The 23004-nt window shown below is 36.1% G+C and overlaps 1 protein-coding gene and 1 non-coding gene across 7 annotated transcripts in view; one reads left to right on the top strand and one right to left on the bottom strand.

Moving 5' to 3' along the window:
- Positions 1-368: 368 nt before the first annotated feature.
- MTBP (MDM2 binding protein) overlaps positions 369-23004 on the bottom strand; it is a 76810-nt gene continuing 54174 nt past the window's right edge. For 5 of the 6 annotated variants that reach the window (XM_025871048.2, XM_025871049.2, XM_073893163.1 and 2 more), the window contains 7 exons: positions 18978-19133; positions 16100-16195; positions 8128-8394; positions 6236-6485; positions 5101-5214; positions 1464-1529; positions 369-892 (listed from right to left, as the gene is read on the bottom strand). In XM_025871048.2, the coding sequence (XP_025726833.2) occupies positions 854-892; positions 1464-1529; positions 5101-5214; positions 6236-6485; positions 8128-8394; positions 16100-16195; positions 18978-19133 (988 nt within the window). In that variant the 3' untranslated portion in view covers positions 369-853. The remainder of the gene's footprint in view (positions 893-1463; positions 1530-5100; positions 5215-6235; positions 6486-8127; positions 8395-16099; positions 16196-18977; positions 19134-23004) is intronic. The other variant, XM_073893162.1, reaches the window with a different exon arrangement.
- Positions 15279-15403, top strand: LOC112823747 (small nucleolar RNA SNORA32). Its single transcript, XR_003208118.1, has one exon. It is a non-coding gene; the product is annotated as a small nucleolar RNA SNORA32 (small nucleolar RNA).

Raw genomic sequence — 23004 nt, 5'->3', positions numbered from 1 at the left:
GCCTTCAGCTCAGATGTTGATCTCAAGGGTCCTGGGATCCAGCCTGAGTCGGGCTCCCTGCTCAGTGGGGAGCCTGCTTCTCCCCTTCCTTCTTTTCTGCCCCCCCCCCAGCTCATGCTTGCTCTCTCTCTCTCTAATGAATAAATAAAATCTTTAAAAAATATATTAACAGTGGTTACATATAGTGAGGCAATATTGGAATTTTTTTTTTACTCTGTTTCGTATTTTCTGCATTTCCCAGATTTTATACCATGGGAAAGGTGGGCAGTCTCTACTTAGTCATTTTACTCTATCTTATTTTCACAATTTCTGCCCTTTCTTCGTTTTTAATCCCAAATAAACACTGATAGCTCCAACAGCAGTGGCTCTGGGGCAGGGGTAAGGGAAGACAGCTACCTGTATGAATTTTTTTACCAATATTTTCTAAACCAGGAATCGTCCAATTAAACATGCTGTTGGGTCATGTGAGAAAAGCCACTGGCAATACCTTACTGGAAATTCAGTAATTTAAACAGGCCTGCCAACAAAGACATTTACCAAGAAGAAAAGAAATAACATTTTCAATTTATTGGAAATTATTAAATAACAAAGAGTAAAAATTCAAAAACGTATATAAAATTATTAACCTTAAAAATTAAAATATAGTGAAACTATAAAATAAGTATACAGTTAAAGAACACATTAACTGAGCATCCTCAAGACTATATAAATATTGGATATTTATGAAATTCCTTAGAGATGTAATATCCATTCTTTGAATAAAGTTTGAAATTTGTTTATAATTTTCAAACTAAGGAAGTAGCAAATAATAGCTCTGCCCAATTTATAACTGTCCAAAGAGAAAGATTCTGTGTTATTTCTTGCTTGTCTTTTCTAATACCCATTCAATCACCTAGAAGGAGAAAAAATATGATTATGGTTTATTTCTACTGAAAACACAAGGGACAGAAAAAGATACACTTAAAACTTTAAAACAGTATGGTAGAAAATTTAAAATAGAAAGTTATATGTCAAAATCCTAAAACACATTTTATCTTCAAAACACATTTTATTTTCTAACTGAAGAAAATAAAACTGAAGCTGGATTTCTACTGCAGAGTACAATAACTGTCCTCACTGAACACAATAAAGATTCTGCTCTGTTCTCTCACCTTTTTTCCCAATTGTTTTCAAAGGGTCACTAGAAAGAAATTAAAACAAACTTTGAAAACAACTATTCAAAATGGATTAATTTTTCCAGCTCTCTGGATTATTTAAAAGAAGTTTTTCTTTCTTAACATCTTCTTTAGAAACCCTTTTGTTAACAGCAGCCTATTAAGTACTCCTAAATGCTCTGTTTGCATTAGTCTATGATTAAGTATTTTAAAGAGAGTTCTTGCACAGCAAAAATGACAGCATTGTAGCTACCCCGAAATAAAATAGCAAGTTAATTGAATGTAGTTTCTTAGGAGTAAGTTATCTACCTGTACAGCATTGTTGTTTGCTGCTTTCTTCATTTCTTCAAATAGACCCCTTGAAGTTTTAAGATCCTAAAAATAACAAAATAAAGCGTTTCACAAGATGTACATTAAATTACAGAGAACAAGTCATTATTAAATAAACTTGACATTATCCTAAATCATTCTACAAGTATCAATGTGACACAGGAAATACTACAAAAAAAAAAATCAAAGTATTATAATTTAGCTTTATCCCTAAATATCAAGATACTCTAACAACAAAACACATACATAAATTTCTGTCATTTCTTTTTTTTTTTTTTTAAGATTTTATTTATTTGAAAGAGAGAGAGAGCACAAGCAGGGGGGTGGCAGAGGGAGAGGAAGAAGCAGAGCCCAGGACCCCAGGATCATGATCTGGGCCGAAGACAGAGCTTAACCAACTGAGCCACCCAGGTGCCCCAAAACTTCTGTGATTCTAACCTCATATTCCCAGCAGCACTAACCAAATCTAAGTCCCATCCTTGATTATGAGTATCCATGAATGCTTTGGTACGCAAGAAATGAATATACAGCATTTATATTTATTTTTCAGATAAAATATCTTTTCTCTCTCTTCTTTTTGGTTATTTTACTCCATAACAAAGAGGGAATCACATAGGAAAGGAAACTGAAATCTCTGACTTTTAAAAAATATGATTATATCAAATTAGATTACAAAGTAAATTAAAAAAAAATCTAATTGTATTTAAAAAAAGCAGTCCTCTGCTGTCCCTCTGAGTTATACTTCCCAGAGGAGAGAAAACCACTTTCAGTTTTTTCAGCTGTTTCCCTTATTTATATCTTCATGTTTCTAAATAATACCCTTATGCTGCTACTTTTTGATTTAGCAATTTTAGACAAATGATTTAGACAAATTTAGGCAATGATTTAGACAACGTAACAACCAGTTACAAAGGTAGTGGATTCGGGTCTCTGAATCCGGCCACCTCCCTCTTAGTAACTGTTGCACCAGTTTTTTTTTTTTTAAAGACTTTATTTATTTATTTGAGAGAGAGGATGAGATAGAGAGAACAAGAGAGGGGGGAGGGTCAGAGGGAGAAGCAGACTCCCTGCTGAGCAGGGAATCCCGATGCGGGACTCGATCCCGGGACTCCAGGATCATGACCCAAGCCGAAGGCAGTTGCCCAACCAACTGAGCCACCCAGGCGCCCTGTTGCACTAGTTTTGATCAGTAAATAGTCAGTGTCTGCATTATTATACCTATGTACATACAGTTCAGTCCTGAGCTAAGCAATGTTATTATAATTATCTTCTCACATTTTGTTTAACCTGTAGTTAAATATTTGTTTAGTTTGCCATGTATGTAATTTGAGTCCCCTTGCCAAATGCTGCAATCGATTGATTAAATGTACAAATAGCAAAGTTGTTTCAAATACTCAAATACACTGGGTAACCTCTTGGTTCAGTTTTACAAAAAATCTGATTTTCATTATTATTCTTATTTTTTCCCCTGGTGATCTTTCTCCCACAGCCTGCTCTGAGTTAGTCTAACTGCTCCCTGGGTTAGTTCTTATTTCTTGACTCAGTCCCTGTTCTGCTGAACTTCATCCTTTTGCAGTTGCTTCCAAAGGGTATACAAATGACAGTTTTTTTTTAGACCTTCACCATCTAAAATATCTCTACCGAATCCTCACACCTGATTGAATTTGTGACCAGGTATAACATACTAGGTAAATCTGTTTCCCTCAGATTGGAAGGTACTTTTCTACTGTCTTCTAGCATACAACATTACTTAATGTGGAGAAGTCCAATGCCATTCTGATTCTCAGTTCTTTATATGCAACCTTTCTTTCTGGGAAGCTTTTAAGAAGTGTTCTCTATTCCAGGAGGTATGGAATTCCACAATGAGGTAGCTTGTTGTAGAACTGTCATTCACTGGGATGCACAAGCTGTGTGCTTGGGGAGGGTGTGTGCACAAGTGTATTCTTCAGTTCTAAAAAACTCTGTTAGATTTTTGATAGTTTGCTCTCCTTTATTCTCTATTTTTAAAACTTTTATTATTAGCATATTGGATCTTCTGGATTTAGTCCTCCCATTTTCTGATCCTATGTTTCATGTTTTTGTCATCTAATTTCTGGTAACTTTCTTAATCTCAACTATTCAGCCTCTCTATTGGATTGATTTTATCATATTTTTAATTTCGAGGAGCTTTCATGTTCTCTACAGTTTCTGGAAACAGCATCCTGTTCCAGCTTTATGGATGCAATTATCTTCTTTCTCAGAGAATTATAGTTTTTATGAAGTCTTCTATAGCTTTCTGCCACTTAAGAGTTCCCTTCATTCCTTTATGTTTTGGCATCTCTTTTTTGGAAAAGTCGCAAAAGTCTGCTAATCCTTGGCAGTCCAATCATATGTAAAAATGAGATATAAATCTTAGTGGAAGCTCTGTCTGGTAGCTTTACAAGGCAGAGTTATTAGGAGGCCAGTTGGTTTTTCCCTTGTGGCCTTTAATTCTTTTTTCTCCAGAGACTATTTCCTGCACTGTCACGGAGGTGGGGGAAGAGAAGTATGTTCAGTATACCTCATAGTCACCCCTGTGGGAGAAGGCCTTGTAGGGGACGTTGAGGGCTCCCCAGTTCACTTTGTAGATCTTTATTCAATTCCCCTATCTTCCACCTGACACACACCCCTGCTTTCTATGATACCCGGTATCTTCAAATCCTAAGCACCTCGGAGACTGTCCCTTGATGTGATTTGATTCTCACTGGCACTCCACTGGGTAGGCATTTAGGTTTGAACTTCTTTAACTCTGTGATACCACACTTCTGTGGGCTTTGTCTTGTTCAACAAGAGACTAAACATTTTTTTTCTCTCTTCTTTTGTTTTTGTACTTTAATACCATCTTTCTTGAGAGATTTTAAAAAGAAGGTGAATTGAATGCATGTGATCAATCTGTAGTTTTAACCAGGAGCCCACACAAGACTGTGATTGAGTCAAAAACGCTTCACTGGAGATACTCTAACACCATCTAAGTTTTATAGATGCATCATCTGAATGGCTGATCTGTCCAGTGTGTCATAACTAGCCGATAATGGAACCAAAATTAGAAATGGGGTATTCTGATACCTATTCCAGTTGCCTTTTTACTATATACTAAAATTACTAACTAAACATGCTTTGAGGGGTGCCTGGGTGGCTCAGATGGTTGGACATCTGCCTTCGGCTCAGGTCATGATCTCCAGGTCCTGGGATGGAGTCCCATGTCAGGCTCCTGGCTCAGCGGGGAGTCTGCTCAGAGAGAGAACTCTGCCTCTACCCCCTGCTTGTGCTCTGTCTCTCTCTCTCAAATGAATACATTTAAAAAAGCTTTAAAAAAATAAAATAAACATGTTTTGAAGCTTATTATCAACTTAAGTCAAAGACTTGTCAGGGAAATACTGAGGATACCAGTTAAAATGTAGTTTTCTACATATGAAGACAAAAATCAAACAAGTCAGATATAAAATATTTTTGCTCCAATTTTTCTATCTCCCTTCAAAAATATCTGGCAACAAGTTATAAGCTATCACTGTAAAAAATACTCACTAAATATTACTTTATGTCAAAGAGGAACATCAGAACGACTTCAATTTTGCTGTTAGTAGAGAAGACACCGTACCTTCAGATAGAACTTGGAGATCTCAAAGAGACGTTGGCTGCATGCAGTGAAACACCCATGGGCTTCAGTAATGCTGTGTTTCTTCAGGGTTTCCGTAACTACTTCTTTCAGTATCTTGAATAGAACATAACATATGACTAATATTTCTTGGAAAAGGTACAAACATATTATTTAATTTTTAGAATTCAGCTCTGTAAATTGCACAATCATGGAACTATGTGAAAGACAGATAAGTTCATTAAGATAAAACAACTGGAAAAAAGAGATCTGGAACATTTACATGGCCATACATGTCATCAGATAATTTGTTAGGAAGAAACGACTGGAATATCTTCTTTTTTTTTTTTTTAAGATTTTATTTATTTATCTGACAGAGAGAGAGACACAGTGAGAGAGGGAACACAAGCAGGGGGAGTGGGAGAGAGAGAAGCAGGCTTCCCACTGAGCAGGGAGCCCAATGCGGAGCTTGATCCCAGGACCCTGGGATCATGACCTAAGCCGAAGGCAGACGCCTAACGACTGAGCCACCAGGTGCCCCATGACTGGAATATCTTTAAGAGGAATTCAAATGAGTTCTGAATCAAAATCTGGGTGTAAAAGCTATACACATTAGGGATAGACAAGGGGGTGTATTTTTTATTATGGAAAATTTCAAACACTGAAAAGTAGAGAGAACATTTTATAACAAATCCTTATCTTGATAGATCAACCAGTTTCGATGAGGATCAATTTGTGGCTAATTTTGTTTCATTTATACCTCTGCTCACTTACCCATTATCCTTCTTACATTGGATTTTTTTTTAATTTTTTTATTTTTTAGGATTTTATTTATTTGAGAGAATGAGAGAGAGAGAGAGAGCACAAGAGGGGGGAGGGTCAGAGGGAGAAGCAGACTCCCCACTAAGCACAGAGCCCAATGTGGGACTCTATCCCAGGACTCCAGGATCATGACCTGAGCCGAAGGCAGTCGCTTAACCAACTGGGCCACCCAGGCGCCCCTTACATTGGATTGTTTTAAAGTACATTATAGATACCATTTCATTTCACTCATAAAATTTTAGACATACATTTTAAATGAACCAAATAAAGGAATTTCTTCTCATGTAGAACTAAGAGACAGGAAATAAATCTTTACCCGTGTGTGTTTCTGTGATCTTGATTCCTTAATTTGCCGTGATGTTTTTGATCCATGCACATTTTTTTGACCTGAACTGGCCTTTGTAGTGACTTTTGGAGTTTCATAGCTTAGAACTGGAACTGAGGGACAAGTCATAGATAATGATCGCTCTGCTCGGGGTTTTCTGGATGTCACTGCATGATGATGATGATTAGTATTGCCAATTGTTTGAGAAAGAAGAGAATCTGAACTTTCAGACTTCACAAGTCTATTGTGGAGAAATACATCAAAAACACAGAGTAAGTGAATCAACAACGAGGTCCATTTTTCTGTCCCAAATGTGACAACCATATCCACTGAAACATAAACCCATGAAAAGCAAACAAAATTTCTTGCTACTACTGCTTTAAATAAGTGATGTGACATCATACTATAAAGTTGCTCTCTTAGGTCTTCAAATGAGTGACTAAAACATACAAAGCAAGGAATAACTAGAATTTCAGCTAATTAGGAAAAGCAACAAGCAGTTATCACTGTCGCCCTCCCCATCAATTTGTAATTTCTCACATAAATCAGCTCTGGCACTGTAGGTGGTGAAATGTGTAAATTTCATAATCATCTTTTAAGTACTTATACTTTTTTATGAAGATAATTTTGATAAAGACATTGCAACCTATACTTATTGTACGCATGCAAATACCTGGGCAAAATAAATACGTGCTAAATACAAATAAAAGTACAAAATGGGCTCAAGGTCCAATCTTTCGAAAATGTTTAAATTTCCCTTTACAAGATAGGGTCTCATATCCTTCAATTCTGCTAACCCACAGGCCACACTGTATTTTCTTTTCTGGAACACACGTCTTTTTATTAGTCGCAAGTCACAAATAAGAAACATTATTACAAAATACAGTATCAGAAATGTTAACGGATTTGCTTTTTAGCTTTATCACATTTAAAAAGGTACCATGAATTTATAAAGTCCCCATAAAAATAATTTAGTTATTCCATACCAGGTAAATAGTATTCTAATATTTTTAACTGCTCAAAAAAAAGATTTAAAAGTCTCACTGTAATATTTTATACTTTTTGAAAGATTTACATAAGAATTTAAGATGCGTTAGATGCTAAAGACCTAAATTTGACAAAGATCCTAAAGACATATAAATTCAATGGAAATGAGAGTATTTATGAAAACTTTTGTTCCAGTATATGGACGTTTTACTCAGCTAGCAAAAAAAGGATCTGGAAAAGTTCCATATAATATTAGGTAGTTTTTAAAGTTATAGGTTACAGAAACAGTGTTTAAGGGGCCAGGGCAGGCAGAAAGCAGTGCGAGAAGGCAGGAAGAGCTATGGCAAGAAACACCCTCTTCGATAAAGCAGCTCCTCTACTTAATCTATTGGATCAGATCGCTAGTGTTCCATGGCTTAACAACTTGACAATCCATCATGCTAATGGACTGTATATTAGCACAGAAAGCAAGAAATTGTGTTTTTTCTAAGTCATTTCTTTTTTCTTTTTATTTTTTAAAAGATTTTATTTATTTGACAGAGACACAGCGAGAGAGGGAACACAAGCAGGGGGAGTGGGAGAGGGAGAAGCAGGCTTCCCGCCGAGCAGGGAGCCCGACGCGGGGCTCGATCCCAGGACCCCGGGATCATGACCTGAGCCGAAGGCAGACGTTCAATGGCTGAGCCACCCAGACACCTCCTAAGTCATTTCTTTTTATAACTTATAAGCATAATCATAACTGCTCACAATAAAAACAAAATTCCTGATACAAAGGAATTAGTCTATGATCTATGCAGAAAGCTACTTAAAAATAGGAAAGACTAATTTGAAAAAAAAAGAATAGGGACTAACACGCTTTCTGTCAAGAGACTATTTCTATGCACTTAACAGATCACCTTTTTTGCGGATAAAGGCAATTCAGATCTTTTGATCTCCTTTTCAATCGAGATACTTCAGTTCGGAGCTCGCTTTGTAAGGTTTCTCCATCAGGGACACTTCCAGGCTCTGACAAGACAGCAGGTGATGGAAGAGGGCTCAACACAGTGGGTCCCGGAAAACTTTCTCTGGTGCAGGTCGTTTGGGTTTCGTAACGGATAAGACGAGACTGAAGTTCAGAAAATCCCCCATCTCTTTCTAATGCTTTTCGGTCATCCAAGCAATATCTAAACAAGAGAAAGACCATCAAAATCACAGGCTCCACGACAGCAACAGGCTTTTCCCTGCCAGTGAGGAAACAGCATTTCCCTGCCAATGAGGAAACAGCAAAACACTTACTTGAAAACCTCTTACTTAACTTCCTAATAATTGTTGGAGGGTTGAGTGAATGGCTGACTTCCCTCACAAGTTCAGTTTTTTCTAGCCTGCTAGATGACATGGCAAAAGGAAGTACAATCTGATTCTTCTTTGACTATTTCTGGGCAACAGATTAAGTTAATCCTCTGGCTTATTTTCAAAATAATAGCGTTGTTTTAATACTCTTAAATCCCTACCAACCTCTGATTCCTCAGTATGGCTGATATGTAACAATGTGAAATGCTGACTTCTGTTAGAAAGGGCAAGTTTATTTTCAACAAAAGGATGAAAAGGGTATGAAGGTATATTCTAACTGGCTCACCAAACACAGATCAGAACATTTTGAATTTTTCTGTGAAACTCCCTTCCCCCCTTACTGCTGATTGACGGATTTTTCTTCAAACACTTCGGCTGTCCCTGTGTATCTGGTTTCTACCTAAATCTGACCCATGGAATCAAAATGTTAGCTCAGTGAATGCTTCTGGACTTAAAGAAATCCCATGTTGTTAAGTACAACAAAGAAGCATCTCAGGAAAATCACCTATGAGATATGTGACCTTGGACAACTCTTCACCTTCTCCTCGGCTACAGCTGCATCAGGGAAACAGAAACAGCTTTGCAAATGTGATGGGAGGACTATCAAAATTAAACCCTTTCTCTGTTAGCTGTCCTCTTGGCTTGTAAAAATCTAAAATGCTCCTTAAAATCAGCACTTTGGGTCCAAAAGCTTTTAGTTCAACTCCCAAGGAGCGTATCATTACCCTAATATCTGAGTGCCTGGTGGAAGTTTTAGGGACTTGTCTTTCCCTTGTGACATTTTCATATTTGATTTCTAAGAGCTGGAATCCCTGGACTTAAATCTGGCTCCACCACTGAGGAGCTGTTTGAACTTGTCCAAATTACTTAACTTTATCTATGCTTCTGCTGGCCTCCTCTGCAAAATGAGATTTGTAGCAGTCATTTCCAAGAGCTACTGTGAGGATTCCTTACGTGTTCCTTGGGTACACGTAGGCACTCAGAAGCGGTGCCTAGAACATGCAAGCAAAGCAGTTTATAAATGCATGCTGCTGTTGTTATTGTTATTATTATTATTAGCAGGTTTATTTTCTACCACAGCAAATCTTATAGTATGCACATTATTTAAAAAGCTGTCCAGGTGATTCTAAAGCATAGCTAGGAGTGAAAAATCTCCGATCTAACCCAGCAGTTCAATTTAACAGGGGAGAACACAGAGCTCCTAAGTCAGAATGTTAAGTAGTGAAAAAACAGTAACTAGAACCTAGGTCTCCCAGTTCTGTAACATTCTTGCTCTAGTCTGTTATTTAATAAAACACAGTTCATTAAAAACCAGCAGTAACTCTAAGGATTACTGATGAGTCCTATTTCTCTCCTGGGCAACTGACAGAATCCAAAATAAAATCAAGTACCATGAATGTTAGGGTTCTAGGCAAGAGGCAATGTAATGCCTGATAAGCCTACAGAAAATTTTTTGAGAAAAAAAGATACAGTCTGATTCCAAATGAATAGATTTTTCTACTCTGAGATTTTGAATCTAACATGCAGATATTTTCCTTCCAGTTTTAGTATCTCTTGATCACAGCTGTTTGTAACGTCATTCCTTCAACTGAATTATGTGTACTGTGCCTGTTGACTTTGCCATTTAAAATGTCTTCAAATGATTATACTATGATCTGGCACTGAAACAAAAAGTACTTTGTAAATAATAAAGGAACAGAAACAGAGAGGCAGGGTACGTATTTGATATTAGTGAAGTCAATATCCATAGTTGGATGAATGACCATACTTCCATATTTTCTTGCAAAACAATAACCAAATGCTTTATGCATCCAAAGAAAGAAAAATATCTTCAAGAAGATGAAGCTATTTTTGTTTGGTAAACTACATAATAGGCAAGATACTTCCTAGCACACACTAATGTCAATGAAGGCAGGTTCTCCACCTGCCAAATCTCTTGGAATAGATGAAACAAATGTGAAACCAACAGAAGGCTGGTGTGGTCACCCATCACAGTTTGACAGCAGAGTTTAATTTGTTGTTAAAAAAAACACTGCATCTTACAATCAATGGTACCTAACACTCCAGGATAAAATACGTGAAAAAACAAAACAAGCCAACAGTGGAGATATTTCATTTTGTCTTAAGAAAATACTGATTTGTACTTGAGCAGTCTATATATATTTTTTCCAAATATTCTTTATGTCTGGTTATTGGAAGAGCTCAAGGATTCCAAAGACTTATAGCAACATGAGGAAGAGAGAACTCTCCTGTCAGCTTCATAATTACTTTGACATCCTACTAGAATTTTGTTCCAAGTAGATTATCTCTGTTGAACATAGATATGCCCGATATGCCCAAATCTTCCTGAAAAAAGCATGTTCCTGGATTCACTGTGCTCACCTCCTACAACCTTCTTAGTTTGATCTCAATGCCCCCAGGTTAAGGAGCATAAATTTAGAGTAAAGAAAACGGAATCACTGAAAGATTTATTTGTTTATAGGGGTAGGTAGTTGCTATTGCTCATTTAAGTCTTCCAAATCTTACTTCAACTGTTTTTCCACACACGGACAGAAGTGTAATATTATTGTATGTAATTCCTTGTTATTGCTGAGGAGTATTGCTTTGGATACACATATGAGTTTATTTATCTACTCTGTTGACGTACCCCTAGGCTGTTTGCAGTTTGGGGCTATTATGGATAAAACTGCTCCGTATGATCTTGTTCAAATCTTCCTGTGGAGTTGTGTTTTCATTTCTCTTAGGAAAATGCCTAGTATTGGAACTGCTGAACCATAGGATCTGAGTATGGTTAGTTTTATAAGAACCTTCCAGATCCTTTTCTGGAGTAGAGATATCATTTCATACTTCCACAAGCAAGGTACTCAGTTCTAACTGTTCCATGTACTTGTCACTATTTATCAGTCTTCAATTTTAGCCATTTTGGTGACTGTACAGAAATTTATGGATGTACTATAATGTATTTAACCAAGCCCCTACAGTTAGACATTTACAATGTTTCTTATTTTAAATAACATTATGGAAAACACCCTTACATAATAGCTTTCAGTGTATACCACTTTTTTTTTTATCGAGATAAATTAATCAATCTGATGTTATAAACATTTGCATGGGTTTTGGTAAATTAATGAATAGCCCTCCAGGCAGGTTGTAGCAACTTATATTTCTATGAGCCGGCTTACTCTTCATGTTCCTTCACCACTAACATGACTTCATAAGTGAAAAGTATCCTCACTGTTGTTTCAATTTACATTAAGAATGCAAGATAGGGCGCCTGGGTGGCTCAGTTGGTTAAGCGACTGCCTTCAGCTCAGGTCATAATCCTGGGTCCCGGGATCGAGTCCCACATCAGGCTCCCTGCTCAGCGGGGAGTCTGCTTCTCCCTCTGACCCTCTTCCCTCTCGCGCTCTCTATCTCTCATTCTCTCTCAAATAAATAAATAAAATCTTAAAAAAAATTAAAAAAAATAAAGACTCAATATCTGCTGATTATTTAAAAAAAAGAATGCAAAATAAAAAGCAAATTTTAAAAAGTTGATAAAAACAACTTGTCATGTGTATCAGTCATTTGTATTTCCTCTTTGGTAAGCAAATGGTTCCAGATTTTGCCAGCTTTTCCATATTTTTTTTCTTACTGATTTGTAAGCAGTCTTTTTTTTTAAGATTTATTTTATTTACTTATTTGTTTGAGAGAGAGGAAGCAAGGAGGGCATGTGAGCAGGGGAAGGAGCAGAGAGCGATCTCAAGCGGACTCCGGTGCTGACTGTGGAGCTGACGCTGGGCTCAATCTCATGAGTCTGAGACCATGACCAGAGCCGAAATCAAGAGTCAGATGCTTAACACACTGAGCGCCCCAGGCGCCCCAGCATTCTTTAATTATAAAAGAAAACACCTTAAAATTTATGTTAAAAAATATTTTCCTCAGCTTAATCCTTAGTTAAAGATTTCTTTTGCTTCTGTTGATTATTGACATTGCTGTTTTAAAACTAGGACAAATCTATCATTCTTTTCTTTTTTGGTTTCTTCCTCAGGTAGAATGAATAAAAAAGTCTTCCCTACACTTAGAACAGATTTCCCCCTAAATTTTATGCTAGTCCTTTCCTTTCACAGTTTTTCACTTTTAATTCTGAATATATCTGCGATTTATTTTGATATTTGGTGTGAACTAAGAATCATTTTAAATTAATTTATTTTTATTTGCATATTTAATCATATTCTCACTACTATCTACTGAATATTTCATCTTTTGCCCTCTGATTTGAAATTTTTCCTCTCTTAGATCAAATTCCTATGTATATTTGCTTTTTTCCTTGGATTTCCTATTTTGTTTCAGTACTATACTGTAATTAAAATAGCTTTATAATAAAATTTTCTGGTTATATGATAAAATTAATCTCATTCTTTAAGTAAAAAGAAGGAGGCTTCTTTACCAGATAAATTATAGAATTATTTCACCCAAAGGTTCAAAGTTGTTAAAAATTATATTAAATATTTACGTTTCTTCCAAAAGACCTAATGCCTTTGGAATATGGAATCTTGTTTCCCCTGGGGAAACAAGACATGTTTCTGCCAAGTAATCAACGTCGTTTTTATGTCTCTTAATTTAGGTTATTTGCAATTTTTTCCATTCTACAGTTCTTGCAAAAATACTTCTAATATTTATGGTTTTATTGCTATTTTGAATGAGATCTTTTCTCAGAGTGTTTAAAATTGGAAATGGCTGGTTTAGAGGTAATCTAGGCTTTTTTTTTTTAAAAGATTTTATTTATTTATTTGAGAGAGAGAGAGAATGAGAGATAGAAAGCACGAGAGGGAAGTGGGTCAGAGGGAGAAGCAGACTCCCTGCTGAGCAGGGAGTCCGATGAGGGACTCGATCCCGGGACTCCAGGATCATGACCTGAGCCGAAGGCAGTCGCTTAACCAACTGAGCCACCCAGGCGCCCTAGGCTTTTTATATGTATTTTATCACTGGTCACTTTTCAAGTTTACTACTTCTAATAATCTTTCAGGTCTCTTCTCTGCAAAACAAAAAAGAAAAAAAAATACTTCTATGGTCTCCTTTTCAATACTCTTTTAAAGAGTTTATTAACTCTTTTAGGCTCTCTAGTTTTCCTTATTTTAACTGACTACCAAAGCAATGATTAAAACAGAAACATTCAGCACAATGAGTAAAAAAGAAAAAAGCAGTGATAGCAGGTATCTTTTAAAGTCTTGCATCTGACTTTAATGGGGAATTTAATTCTGATGCTTGAAAATAAAATAACCGAATATTTTGCCTCTAGTGTCAAACTTATACACAAACTCTTTAAATGAAATAAATCGTATTTAAACACAGCAAAGAAACTAAACATTCCTAGGATGACTTGTTGGGTGGCCTTCCATACCTTCCATATTTTCTCAATTGTACCACCATCTACCCAATATTTAGTTAGATACCCTAAAGAAATTCTTGTCATCTCCTTTCTCATCTCCAACATCTAGCTGGTCTAAGGTTCTTTAGATAGCTATTAGTTTGTATTCTCTTTCCTATTTTTGACTGCCTTGATAGCATTTTAGTCCTTCAACATCTGCTTGAAATACTTACACTCAATTTATCAAAAGCCCATGAGATTTCTTTCAATGGCACAAACCCAAGCATATAATTTCATGGTTTAAAAATAAAGGTTTTTTGCTCCTCAAAAATAAAGATCAATCTCCCTCCCATGTCACTAGTGACCTTCATGACTTCGTGATTTGGTCTTATTATAGTACAGTATGTTTATCACTCTTATTCAAAAATAAAAATCTAGGGGCACCTGGGTGGCTCAGTCAGTTAAGCATCAACCTTCAGCTCAGGTCATGATTCCAGGGTCCTGGGATTGAGCCCAGGGGCAGGAGTCTGCTTCTCCCTCTGCCCCTCCCCTCTGCTCATGCGAGCTCTCTCTCTCTCAAATAAATAAAATAAAATAAAATAAAATAAAATAAAATCTTTAAAAAATTAAAAAATAAAAAATGAAAAATAAAACAATAGAAATGTAGTTTATCTTCCTAGAATCTGTAACTCTGTACTTTGTTCCTCCCCCAGACATTGCCTTTCCTGCCAGGTACACTCTATTCATTCTTTCAAAGTTAGTTCAGATTTCCTCTTTGAAACAATCTCAAATAGTTCCTGGCATTTAATTCTTCCATCCACCAGGCAGATATCTGTATTTTAACACTATTTATACTCCACTAAAATTATGTGTTTTCTTTCTCCCCTATAATAGTATATGCTTCTTAAGGGCAGAAATAATTGTCCTTTGTTGAGTGAATGACTATCCGTATTTTTAAAGTTTACATGAAATAAAGATTAAGTTCACAAGCCAATCAAAATAGGATGTTTCAGGCAAAACAGTTTACAAAATGAATCACCAAGGTCTTGAAAATTTACCATAAAATATTTTATCACCATCATTGAATTTCTCATCCTTGTGAAAATGGTAGATGTGCACATAACCTCAGAACCTGCTAACCCCTTTATACAAGAGAATTCTTTGAAATTTTATTCAAACTGGTCAATTAAAATTCTAGAAAAATTTACAAATAATTAACATATTACAAATGGGAACACATTTCATCTAATAGTTTCTGAGTAATTACAATGTAATTAGTGACCAGGGAATATTAATGTAACCAGTAGTATAAATACACATTTGTAACATAGGGATGAAAAAAATTTTGATTAAAACATCTGGTAATTATGGTCATTACCAAGGCTTTGAGAATGCAGTTTCTCATTTGCTGTGGACATGACCATAAAAAATTTTCCCACTAGGTTTTCTTTCTTTCTGCTACTTTACTAGCATTCAGCCTATTGGGAACATTTTATCAACCCTGTTCTATTTCCATTGGCTAGATCAGCACTGTCCAGTATAAATGTAACAAAAGCCATATGTGATTTGGTAATAGTCATATTTCAAATTCTAATCTGACCATACACGGCTAGTATATTGAACAGTGCATGCCTAGATCTCTACTCTTGCAAATGTCTTTTGCTAAATCACTCCTGCTAATAACCATGCAACTTGTAATACAATAGATTTAATAGAGGGAGGCTGGCTTCAGTTTACATGATCATCTCTGGAAATGGAACCTTACTTTATGTTCCTGTTATGTAGGACTGACAGTGACAACTGTGGATTGAACAAGTTCTTTTTAAAAGGGCTATCGTGAAGATTATGATTCTGACTTTGGAGGAACTATGGTGATTGGAAGAAGCGGAAGGAATCACAAGTAAAATTCCTTAAATAAAAATTTATTAACTTTAAAAAAAAATCTGGTAATTAATAATAGAATATTTAAATGCTGCAAAACTGATCAACCATCAAATGACTTTTTTTTTTTTTTACAATAGAAGACAAATTCTTATTTGTGTACACACTGCTTTGTTTTCTGAGATTTTCTGATATACTTTCTCTTTGGCTTTATATCTTCATCATTTTATTACAGATACTCTTCACACTCACAAAAGAAAAGCTTCACCAGCAACATGCAGAAGAGTAAAGTATAAATAAAAACTTACTCAATCCCATGATAATGACACACTGAGGCTTTTTCAAAAGGTAAGCCCTGAAGTTTCCGAGGACTAAGTTCCGGTGTCAGAATAAAAGTCTTTTCCCTAAAACAAGAAGTTTTTCATTTGTATTTAAAGTTTATTTAGTGAAAAAGAGAAAGTTCAAGAAAGCATCTGAAAAATGAAATCTGACTTCCTTCTCTGTAAGTGAATCTTATATGGGATAAAAATTATGTAACATCAGAAAGCATAAGAAGGAAATCAAACAAGGTTAAGCCTAAGTGGGTTCTGTCACTTACATTTTCTGTGCCTCAAGTTTCTGAAGTTATGATGTTATTTATTTCACAAAGCTATTCTGAGAAATGGATAAATCAAGAATGAAAAATGATTTGTAGTGGAAATTCAAGAAGCAGCATTATTCCTGAAGGATTCTTTTTCTTGGTGTAGTGAACTAATGTTTACACATTTAGTTAAGTTCTTTTTTGCAGGGAAATAATTAGTCAATTCAAATCTTTTGGTAACAAAAGTATTTACTTCCTACTGTAACACATGAAGGATCCAGATTTTTCTTTGCCTGGGAATGTAGGCATCTTGACACCTAATCTAAGAGTTAGCAACCTATTAAATATCAAAGGATATGGAGACTGCTGACTTCAGTTATGCTTTTGAAGTAGGTTTCCAATCAGCAGGTATGTGAGAACTGATCATATGGTGAGCTTACATAAAATATTCATGCTCAACCCCTTCCTTACCCAGGCCTGCAGGGGTATATCAAAATCTCAGGAAGAAAAAGGTCACTGTAATTAGGTTAAGCTCTCCTGCTAATTCTAAGAGGTGTCCACTCCCCCCAACCCTCACCTTTCTCTTCCTGAGTTGAGAGGCACTGTTCTAATGCACTGGATCATGTTCCTGAAGTTCAGAACAGGTCAGATGGGAATGGGAGAAAAATGCAATGGTGCTTTTACATAGTTAAAAGAATGAAATACCAGGGGCCTGAACTCAGAAGACTTGGAAACGGTATATAGAAAGGCAAGTAGATAGTATAATTCCATGAGTTAAGTGTGCTCTCACATTTTTCGCCCTATGGCTTTAAGAATGAAAACTGCCCACTTGCCACTGAAAATTACTGAGGGTACTATAGTAAGCATTTGAAATTATTACATTAAAATGTAAGGCATATGCTAAGTATGGACCTTAGAAAACAGAATTTATATTCTAATGCATCCATTTGAAGTGTTTCACAAAAAATAACACATTAATTGCAATGACCCCAGTATTTTGATGACTCATTATTAAAGTGAATAATTTCCTAATATAAAATGATTTAGGCACCTAGCATTTCACTTCTTTCCCTTACCTGGCTGTCTTCCATTTCTTACTTCAACACCCTCAGCAAATTTATGTATTTTTCTTCAGATTTACTCACAACCTATTCTTTCTAAAGGAAACATTTTAATTAATATGTATTTTGTCAATGTTTAATATTTCTTTGGTATACACACAGGAGTCATACCTGCACTTTCTTTAACATTTCAATAGCTCCTTACATAGGTAGACGCTTTAATAAGAGCCCACAGGTTCTTGATTCATTGTTAGGAAAGCTCATTCTTCAACTTCAATGTTGATAGAAGATTATTGGGTAATGATGTCATTCTTTACTAACACGAAGGAACTGTATCAAATTTCCCTAAATAAAATACCTATAAATCACAGAAAAAATAGTATCTCCCCTACAACTATATCTCCTAACATTGCACCTAGAAAGACACTCTGTTCAAAAAGAGTACAACGTATATAATTCAGTTTTGGTAAATCTGTTCAACTTTGTCAATTCACACTTAACGATCTGGAAGGACAATAATCTGATCGCTAAATAGATGAAAAATGTGTATATACTTCTTCACTGTCTTGATTCCCCTAAAGAAGATTATCAATCTCTCAAAGCTATGAGGAAAGAAAAATTACACAAGTTTTATGTCATTAAGATCATTAAGTCATTAAAACCCATAATTAAGGTCCTCAAGCTTTCAAAGTTGCTCCTTCTCTCTCTCTCTAGTGAACATTCACATGAAGGCAATATGCCCAGGATTATTTTTGATATATAACTACCTTCAAATAAATCCCTTCCAAAGTATACCTTTAAAATCAATATTTGCCAAAACAAGTTTTGTAGATTAAAGTGATCTATAATTTTTAAGGTTCTCGGGGAGGTCTTCAAAATAATGGATTAACAATTAAGATGGGATAGTGATCAAATGATTCAAATCTCACAAGTAACTGACATCACAGTTTTACCTGTAATTAAGTCAACTTCAGCAACATCTGGTATTTATTAACTAGTAACTTAGTGGAAGTTGTCTTGGAAGTCAAATTAGCAGTAAACTATTCATACAGACACTGAGTACTCAGTAATATTATAGTTTCAAAAGCATTTTTATTAAACTTTTCCGTTCTCTTCAGTTGTAAGGCTGTGCTTTTTGCTAATATTAGGCATGACATGACAATGTCATGACAGGTAATGGCAAAATCAAGACTGGAGAATAATGTAGAAAAGGAATTTTAAAAATGTGCAAGCCAAATTGTAATTTTTCCTTAAATAGCACTGTCCTTTGTATACAAAGCAGAAGCTACTGACTTCTGTAGGGAATAAACTGAGGTTGCTCTTGTTTATCCTCACCATTGTTTTCCTCATAGTCAATAACACAAAATTACAGGACATTCGGCTACAGCAGACTGTGAGGATTAAGTCCAGCTGATAAACACCGGGATCAAACGTGTCAATTTTGCCCAAGCAGCATAGGGCATCGATTAACTAAGGAAATGAGATGCAATGTGGTTTAAAATGATTTTTAAAAAATTAACTGGCAATTTTAAGTTTACAACTTACCCCTTTTGGATCTGTAAAGGCTGAAGATCTCCAATTGGTAACCCATCTGACGTAAAGAATTTTAGTAATTCTTTAGCGTCCAATAATGTGATCGAGTCCCGTGGACCCTCTTTGTGACCCAGCAACTGTTCAGATGAACGAGGTAATGAACCAGTTCTGAGAAAATAATGTTATGTAGATTATCAAAAGTGGGTTAGAATTCACCATAGTCAGGAAAAGGTGATATGAGCAGAAACCAGAAAAGCAGAGAAAACTACAGAACTATATATTTAGGAAAGAAAATAAAGTAAAATCTTTGTGAATCATTTAGTATAAAAGTATATTTTTAAAAATCTGTAGGTCACAGTGAAATTTGTAGTTAACCATGTCAATAATGCTACTATTTAACTAAAATAAACATAATAATATTCTTTATAAATGATGGCATGAGGAGCATCTGGGTTCAGTCGGTTGAGCATCGAAATCTTGATTTAGGCCAAGGTCATGATTTCAGGGTCATGGGATCAAAGCCCCACGTTGGGCTCCACACTGAGTGGGGAGTCTGTTTGAGATTCTCTCTCCCTCTCCCTCTGCCTCTCACCTCTGATCTCTCTCTAAAATAAGTCTTTTAAAAAAATAAATGATGGCATGATTATTTAGTAGTGTGAAGTTATCAATTTTATAAAATTTAAATCTAAGTGTTTTTGTATGTTCTGAAACCCCACAATCTCACGAATTTTTTTAAATTTTATTATATTATCTTAGTCACCATACAATACATCATTAGTTTTTGATGTGGTGATCCACGATCCATTGTTTTCGTACAACACCCAGTGCTCCATGCAGTACATGCCCTCCTTAATACCCATCACCGGGCTAACCCATCCCCCCTCCCCCTCCCCTCTAGAACCCTCAGTTTGTTTCTCAGAGTCCATAGTCTCTCATGGTTCGTCTCTCCCTCCGATTCCCCCCCCACCAATTTTTCCCTTCCTTCTCCTAGTGTCCTCCATGGTATTCCTTATGTTCCACAAATAAGTGAAACCATATGATAATTGACTTTCTCTGCTTGACTTATTTCACTTAGCATCATCTCCTCCAGTTCCATCCATGTTGATATACAAGTTGGGTATTCATCCTTTCTGATGGCTAATACTCCATTGTATATATGGACCACATCTTCTTTATCCATTCATCTGCTGAAGGGCATCTCGGCTCTTTCCACAGTTTGGCTACTGCGGACATTGCTGCTATGAACATTGGAGTGCATAGGGCCCTTCTTTTCACTACATCTGTGTCTTTGGGGTAAATACCCAGGAGTGCAATTGCTGGGTCATAGGGTAGCTCTATTTTTAAATTTTTGAGGAACCTCCACACTGTTTTCCAAAGTGGCTGTACCAACTTGCACTCCCACCAACAGTGTATGAGGGTTCCCCTTTCTCCACAACCTCTCCAACATTTGTTGTTTCTTTCCCTGTCCATTTTTGCCATTCTAACTGGTGTAAGGTGGTATCTCAACGTGGTTTTGATTTGAATTTCCCTGATGTCTAATGATGATGAACACTTTTTCATGTGTCTGTGAGCCATTTGTATGTCTTCTTCAGAGAAGTGTCTTTTCATATCTTCTGCCCACTTTTTGACTTGATTATTTGTTTTTTGGGTGTTGAGTTTGAGAAGTTCTTTATAGATCTTGGATACCAGCCCTTTATCTGTAGTGTCATCTGTAAATATGTTCTCCCATTCTGTGGGTTGCCTCTTTGTTTTGTTGACTGTTTCCTTGGCTGTGCAGAAGCTTTTTATCTTGATGAAGTCCCAAAAGTTCACTTTTGGTTTTGTTTCACTAGCTTTTGGAGATGTATCTTGAAAGTAGTTGCTGTGGGCGATGTCAAAGCAGTTACTGCCTATGTTCTCCTCTAGGATTTTGATGGATTCCTATCTCACATTGAGGTCTTTCATCCACTTTGAGTTTATCTCTGTGAATGGTGTTAGAGAATGGTCGAGTTTCATTTTTCTGCCTGTGGCTGTCCAATTTTCCCAGCACCATTTATTGAAGAGACTGTCTTTTTTCCATTGCATGTTTTTTCCTGCTTTGTCAAAGATTATTTGACCATAGAGTTGAGAGTCCATATCTGGGTTCTCTATTCTGTTCCATTGGTCTATATGTCTGTTTTTGTGCCAGGACCATGCTTTCTTGGTGATCACTGCTTTGTAATATAGCTTGAAATCGGGCAACGTGATGCCCCCAGCTTTGTTTTTCTTTTTCAACATTTCCTTGGCAATTCAGGGTCTTTTCTGATTCCATACAAATTTTAGGACCGTTTGTTCCAGCACTTTGAAAAATGTCATTGGAATTTTGATCGGGATGGCATTGAAGGTATAGATTGCTCTGGGTAGCATAGACATTTTAACAATGTTTATTCTTCCGATCCATGAGCATGGAATATTTTCCCATCTTTTTGTGTCTTCTTCAATTTCTTTCATGAGTGTTTTGTAGTTCCTAGAGTATAGATCCTTTACCTCTTTGGTTAGGTTTATTCCGAGGTATCTTATGGTTTTTGGTGCTATTGTAAATGGAATCGTTTCTCTAATTTCTCTTTCTACAGTTGCGTTGTTAGTGTATAAGAAAGCAACTGATTTCTGTGCATTGATTTTGTATCCTGTCACATTACTGAATTGCTGTATGAGTTCTAGTAATTTGGGGGTGGAGTCTTTTGGGTTTTCCACATAAAGTATCATGTCGTCTGCAAAAAGAGAGAGTTTGACTTCTTCTTTGCCAGTTTGAATACCTTTTATATCTTTTTGTTGTCTGATTGCTGTTGCTAGGACATCTAGTACTATGTTGAACAATAGTGGCGAGAATGAGCATCCTTGACGTGTTTCTGATCTTAAGGGAAAGGCTCTAAGCTTTTCCCCATGGAGGATGATATTCGCTGTGGGTTTTTCATAAATGGATTTTATGAACTTGAGGAATGTTCCCTCTATCCCTATACTCTGAAGAGTTTTAATCAGCAAAATATGCTGTATTTTGTCAAATCTTTTTCTGCATCAATTGAGAGGACCATATGGTTCTTCTCCCTCCTCTTATTAATGTGTCCTATCACATTGATTGATTTGCAAATGTTGAACTACCCTTGCACCCCAGGGATAAATCCCAGTTGGTCATGGTGGATGATCCTTTTAATGTATTGTTGGATCCTATTAACTAGGATTTTGTTGAGGATTTTGGAATCCATATTCATCAGGGATATCGGTCTGAAATTCTCCTTTTTGATGGGGTCTTTGCCTGGTTTGGGGATTAAGGTAATGCTGGCCTCATAGAGTGAGTCTGGAAGCTTTCCTTCTGTTTCTATTTTTTGAAACAGCTTCAGGAGAATAGGTATTATTTCTTCGTTGAATGTTTGATAGAATTCCCCATGGAATCCATCAGGCCCTGGATTCTTGTTTTTTGGGATTTTTGATCACTGCTTCAATCTCCTTACTGGTTATTGGCCTATTCAGGTTGTCAATTTCTTCCTGTTTCAGTCTTGGCAGCTTACAGGTTTCCAGGAAGGCCTCCATTTCATCCAGATTGCTCAGTTTATTGGCATATAGTTGTTGATAATAATTTCTAATAATTGTTTCTATTTCCTTGGTGTTAGTCATGATCTCTCCCCTTTCATTCATAATTTTATTAAATTGGGTCCTTCCTCTTTTCTTTTGGATAAGTCTGGCCAGTGGTTTATCGATCTTATTAATTCTTTCAAAAGAACCAACTTCTAGTTTCGTTGATCTGATCTACTGTGTTTCTGGTTTCTAATTCATTGATCTCTGCTTTAATTTTAATTATTTCTCTTCTAATGCGTGGCTTAGGCATTGTTTGTTGCTTTTTCTCTAGTTCTTTAAGGTGTAGACTTAGTTGGTGAATTCGGGATTTTTCTATTTTTTTGAGTGAGGCTTGGATGGCTGTATATTTCCCCCTTAGGACCGCCTTTGCAGTATCCCATAGGTTTTGGACCGATGTGTTTTCGTTCTCATTGATTTCCATGAATTGTTTAAGTTCTTCTTTGATTTC

This window comes from Callorhinus ursinus, unplaced genomic scaffold (genome assembly GCF_003265705.2).
Source record: "Callorhinus ursinus isolate GAN/ISIS: 27379988/994484 unplaced genomic scaffold, GSC_fseal_2.0 scaffold5, whole genome shotgun sequence".
In the NCBI taxonomy this organism is placed as follows: domain Eukaryota; kingdom Metazoa; phylum Chordata; class Mammalia; order Carnivora; family Otariidae; genus Callorhinus; species Callorhinus ursinus.
This window is presented reverse-complemented; position numbering and strand designations above follow the sequence as displayed.